Consider the following 6,000-nt stretch of genomic DNA (forward strand, 5'->3'; position numbering starts at 1 on the left):
GGGGTTTCCTCTGGATTGAAGGGCCGTTTACAATTCTCTTTCTTAAGCTTTTTCTCTTAAAAAAAACTGGACAAATGGAAGGAGGAAGGAGGAGGCTGGGACAGGACAGGGCCTGCCCCCGAGCTCAGCCTTGTCTATCTCTGTACCTCTAGTTTTCACAATTTGTTGACAATATTGTGGACCCTGGTCTTTCCGTAAGCAACCTGGGGGAAGGAGAAGCAGCGTCAGTTTCCTCTCCTGGAAAAATGAGGACAAAAGCCGTGTATGGCGGGTCCTGCGGCACCTCTTTGGCAAAGGTCACCTCTTTGGTGACCCCAGGAAACAGAGCTGTAAACAACTACAAAGAACAAGGGGACTGTTGAAGTGAAATGTTTTAAGTTCCCAAAGTAAATGTCTCTTTGTGCCCTCCTAACTGGAACACAGCATATAGCTTGGAACAAGGTGGAGAGCCGTTCTCTCCGGTTTCACGGGCGACAGCTTCAGAATGGGGACATGTGTGTAGGCAAGGGGCCCAGGCTGGGCTCTAAGCTCACTTCTCAGCAAGGAGATGATTAGAGGCAAGAAGCTGGCAGCTCCCACACCTGCCTGCCACCCTCTTTGCTGCTCTGGACCCCCCACTGGGCCTGAGAGAAGGCTGTGGAAGAGGGGCTATCACCAGTCCTCCTATCACTGCCCCATAAAAAAGTAAGGGACCAGCTGTCCCAGTTTGCCCAAGACTGTCTCCTTTTTTGCACTAAGAATCCCTCCTCCCAGGAAACCCCTGAATTCTGGGAAAACTGGGACGACTGGTCACCCTGGACCAAAGTCAGATGGTTAGAAAGAGGGCTTTTCTCAGACCCTGTTCGGCGCTTCACTCCTTTAGAAAACAGCCGACTCCGGAATCTGAGGAGTGAAATCACTGTGGCACAGGAATCAACCCTGTGCCCTGGGGATGCGTTCACTCACGCCACAGCCGTGGCTGCTATGGGAGCTGGTTTCTTTTCACCTTTGGTCAGGGAAATAAGACTTTTCAAAAGTGGACTACCCCAGCCTCCCCGCCCCCGCCAAGCCTTCCCCTCTCTGACAGTGACAGAAGCCCCCGCCTCGAAGGAAGACTTGCCTTGCCCCATCTCCTGCTCTTTTTCCCAGGGCAGCAAGCTTTGCAATCACCAAAATGCTTGCACCTGGGGTCCTCTTCCTGGCCCTGTCCCTAATTCTCTGAGGCGAGACCTCTCCTATCTCCTCATTGAACGTGGGCTTCAGGTGGCAGGCCACGCATTTTTCTTTTCTCCTTCTTGCCTCTTCATCAGAAACTTCTGGCTTCTGGTCAGTGCCATTTCCATCCTCCTGCCCCTTCCTCCCTGTGCTAACTCATAGCAAAGGTCTCTGAGGATCCAGAGGGGGTGCAGAGGATGGCCCAAGGGGGAGGGGCCGACTTCCAAAGTCTTTGTTCAAGGCCCCAACATTTCTGGTTATATAACTGCTTCTAGGTCTTTCCAAAGAGTAATGAGCAAAAGACCAACTCTACATGTCCCTGAGGCTAGCCTCCCCGACACCCCACATCATCTTGTCTCATTGGCACCTGTGCAAGGATGACATCTTGCCTCTGTCCCCTGCCCACGCCTCCTCCCCAAAGAGTCCATTAGCCGTGGCTGTTCGGCAACTTCGGAGCAGTGTTTCAGCACACGCTCCGTCAGTACGAGGCGTCACGGCCTGAACAGTTCAGTGCGTTTTCCAAGGGACCCACATTTTCTTCTCAAGAGCTTCCTTATTTTGCAGAAAGCAGAACCCAGAACACTCCCCCTGGGAAATTATGCCGTTGGCCAGAAAGTAAAATGTGTTCCCATTCCTGGTTCTCATAATTTGCTCAGCAGGAAATCACCTCCAGCAAGAGCAGTAATAAATCAGGAAACAGACAAAGGAAGCTCTCACCTACTTTGGGGACAGCATGGAGCTCCTTCTCTGTCCATAAGTCAAACAGGCCTATTTTCTTGCTACTGGCTTGTTTCCTGACGCATGTCTCCAGGTTGCTTCTGATTTTCAACATAAATGCTGTCCGTTTTTTCCTTCTCCCTCTGAGTGAGGACACGAAGGAAACCACACTCACCAGGAGCTCTCCAGGGAGAGGACTTTATGCAGAGGAAAGAATACTGTGCTAATAGGGAATGTCGGTCCCCTGAGCACAGATTTCGTCTGGTTCACAGCCGCCTCCTGCACCTGGGGCAGCGTCGCACGCTTGGGGGGGACTCCTACACGTCTGTTAAATGGAGCTCCTTGACCTGGGACCCTCGATGAGCACAAGAAGCCTTGCAGGTGGCCTGGTCGCCTGCAAGGCTTCTGTTCCCCTGAGGGTCAGAGGAGAATTTGCTGAAGACATAGAGGAGAGGCTGCGGGATTCTTGGGGGAAGCCAGGAAGGGAGGTCTGTGAGCAGCAGTGATGGGGGCGCTGGCTGTGGAGGGCAGGCTGCTCCGATGAGGATGAAGCAGGTGGTTTTGGATCGGGGTGCCATGTAAGCCCCCCTCATCCCTTCAGTGAAGTCCCCCTTGCTCACCGATGCTCTGGTGTGCACAGTTTCTACGGTGGAAAATGTCCAAGGCAAGAGCTGAGGTTACCTATGAGATCATCAACATAGGAGTAACAGTTCCTTCTCCTGCCTTTTAAAAAAAAGTTTTCTTTTTAATCACGGTGGAATTCACATAACATAAAATTAAGCACAGCATGTTTCAAGGGAAGGACTCGGCAGCCTTGAGTACACTCACAACCCTGTGCAACCACCACGGCCATCTAGTTTCTTTATCACCCCCAGAGAAGCCCCGCATGCATTAAGCAGTCATTCCCCACGTGTGTTTCTTCCCTGCGCATCCTCTTTCCCACGCTCCAGGCCCGGCGACGTGGGGAAGAGCGCGGGGGAACCTTTGCCTTCGGAGGACCCGCAGCTGACCAAACCCGAGATGTTTGAGAACCCGCTGTACGGGTCTGTGAGTGCTTTCCCTAAGCCGGCTCCCAGGAAGGAGCAGGAATCCCCCAAGATGCTGAGGAAGGAGCCCCCGCCCTGCCCGGACCCGGGAATCTTGTCGCCCAGCATCCTGCTCTCCAAAGCCCAGGAGGCCGAGGGCGGCAAGGGGACGGGCAAGCCTGCGCCCGCGCCCGCGCCCACGCCCTTCCTCAGCCCCACGCCCCGGCTCCGCTCTTTCACCTGCTCGTCCTACACCGCCGAGGGCCGCCCGCCGGGTGGGGACAAGGGAAGCCAAGGGAAGCCCAAGGCCCCCGCCGGCTCACAGGTCCCGGTGCCGGCCAAGAGGCCCATCAAGCCTTCCAGGTCAGAACTCAGCCAGCAGCCCCCGGCGCAGCGGCCACCCCTCCCGGTCAAGAGCCCGGCCGTCCTGCACCTGCAGCACTCCAGAGGCCGTGACTACCGCGACAACGCCGAGCTCCCCCACCTCGCCAAGCACCGGCCTGAGGACGCGCCGCCGCCCGGCCGGGCCGCCATGCAGGTGCGCTCGGGGCGCAGCGCGCCGGGGAGCGGGTGCGCAGGCGCGGGCGTGTGATACAGGTGCACGTGGGTGTGCGAGCACGTGAATGATACCACCACTGTGGCCAGGAGTGCGCTCAGGTGCCCACGCACGGGTAGTGCATGCGTGTGCACGTGTGTGATACAGCCCACCATGCCTAGGAGTGTGCTCGGGTGCACGTGGGCGCTCATCCATGTGCGTGAGTGTGCGTGTGCATGTGCGTGATACAATGACCCGGCCCAGGAGTGGGTTCCGAGAAACGGTGTTCTGGGAACTGAGAATGAGAAAGGAGGTAGAGACAGAATTTGAACCTAGCCTGTACCCAAAGTCCCTGCTCCTACATTGAAAGGTTAAAGGAGGGGCTGGGGGGAAACTCTGAGTCCTCTACGTCAGGCCCGTAGGAATAAGGCCTCATAGATACAAGAGCCCAGATCATTTATATTACATTATCATCATTAGTATTAGTACTTAAAAATTTTCCAGTATTTTAGAGACTTCAGACTCAATGTCCCCTTCCTTCCTATAGAATAAGATTTCTTTTTGAGCAAAACTAATAGTGGTTAAGAACAGATTCTGGAGGCACACTGTCTTGGGTTTGAATCCCAGCTGTGCCACTTTCGGGCTCTGTGCCTTGAGCCTCAGTTTACTCATCTGTAAAACGGGGCAATCAGTGGAACCTGCCTCACAGGTTTATAGGGAGGATTAAATTTTATTATATATCATTACTATATGTTACAACTTATATGGAAAAGGTATGTATCATCCATTTCATATTATTTCGTATGTATTATATATTACTCCATATGCATATAATATATATGCACGTATATTAGAATGCGTGTAAGTACTTAGAACAGCGTGCTGGCCCCCTTCAGCACTAGGTTAGCACTAAGCCTGCTCTAGCCCAGGGCATGCAAGGACATGGGGACCTTTAGTTAAATCTGGCCTGGCGAGAATGCAGAGCTGACAGTCCTCTGTTTTTGTCCCACAGTGAAGCCCCTGGTGAGCTGCCAGCGAGATGGGAGCCCAAAGGAGCAGCACGAAGCTGCTGGGACCCTCTCCCAGGACCCCTGTTCGCTCCTCCTACCCAGCTTCCTACGCAGGGCTTCGTCTTTTTCAGGAGAGGGTCTAGCTTCTGTGTGGTCAGCAAGGTGCCACTGGCTGTGAAACTTGACACCCAGCACTGAAGTTGGAAGGAAAAACCCACCTGATGGGCACCAAACAACCCGCACACCTGGGCCCCCAGCTTGATCTTGGTACTTGGGACCCAAGAGCCTTGTTCCGGCTGCCATTTTGAAGAAAGGAACTAAAGCGCTGATTTGTGCGTAGAGATATAAATAATAATAATAATAATAATATTAATAATAATAATGGCTACATGTAGGGAGCACTCAGCACCTGCCAGGTACCGTGCTAAGTGCTTTATGAACATTATGAGTTGAGTCTTTAGCCAACTAAAACCACATTCCCAGACCCCTCGGTTCAAAACAGTATGTCCTGAGTGGTTTGGACAAAGCATTAAAAATTAAGGCTAGTGCCCTCCTGTCGTGAGACAGCGCTTGGCCTTTAGGGAGCTCTGAGGAACGAGTGGTTAATTTAGGGTACAGTGAACCTGGCCTTGTCTAGCTTCAGTGATGCAAACTGCTTTAGCTAAAGCTGCCGGGGTCCGGCAGAGCTGGTGTGGAGAACAGGGATCTCTGGGTCATCCGAGTTCTTTAGTCGGAAGAAGAAGAAAGAATATCAGCTCCTACTCTCCGGTGAAGAGATCTGGCTTCAGCCTGGACTGGTGATGCCCAGGCTCGTGCCAGGTCCCCCATGCCCTCCTGCAGGTGGGCAGGCACCGCCAGGCCATGGAATGAGCCACACCCCGAGCCTTATCTCATCATGCTAATAGAAGAGTCTGTGCTGTTTGTTAGTTGCTGCAGAAAGCCAGCTTTCCCACCTGGCTGCCAGCGAGGGCGGGCCTCTTGGTTCCCGGCTCTCAAAGCAGTGCAGCTTTTTCTTTCCGAACTCTGTGGCTTTTGGCCCTGCTTCCTTGGTTACTAGGAGAATGGATTGGTGATGTTTGTTCTTGTGTTGCTTTTTGACATAATGAAATTAATGTAGGAAACCAAATCCAGAAGTGTGTGTGAGTTCAGGAGGACGGGTACGCACCCCACATCCCCATGTGCGTCAGTCTGCGTGACCAATAAATTGTGCCTTTCTCACCTCCCACCTGCGTGGCATTTTTTCCTGACATTCAGCCACAGACATGCTGCTAGGCTGTCAGGGCTGCAGAGCGGCAGCCCAGGGAGGGGAGGATATCGAGTTTCACGGTAGAGATGGGCCGGCATTGTCCTGAACAGAGGGGACACGGTAGAACGAGTTTGAAGTTGGCGTGGACCAGGAACAGCGGGAGACATCACACATCTTCGTGGGACTCCAGGCACACCCTGCAGCCACCAAACTTCCATCAGCATCGTCCCATTGCCACCACTGCCTGCTGTCCTGCAGCCAAAGTTCCTCCTG

At 53.5% G+C, this 6,000-nt stretch overlaps 1 protein-coding gene across 1 annotated transcript in view; it reads left to right on the forward strand.

Annotated features, from left to right (window-relative positions):
* Window positions 1–5,690, forward strand: part of INPP5D (inositol polyphosphate-5-phosphatase D) — a 130,029-nt gene extending 124,339 nt beyond the window's left edge. The window contains exons 26-27 of the mRNA XM_057551877.1: window positions 2,862–3,474; window positions 4,484–5,690. Coding sequence (XP_057407860.1) covers window positions 2,862–3,474; window positions 4,484–4,486 — 616 coding nt within the window. The 3' untranslated portion in view covers window positions 4,487–5,690. The remainder of the gene's footprint in view (window positions 1–2,861; window positions 3,475–4,483) is intronic.
* The last annotated feature ends 310 nt before the right edge of the window (window positions 5,691–6,000 follow it).

Source organism: Balaenoptera acutorostrata, chromosome 8 (genome assembly GCF_949987535.1).
Source record: "Balaenoptera acutorostrata chromosome 8, mBalAcu1.1, whole genome shotgun sequence".
NCBI lineage: Eukaryota > Metazoa > Chordata > Mammalia > Artiodactyla > Balaenopteridae > Balaenoptera > Balaenoptera acutorostrata.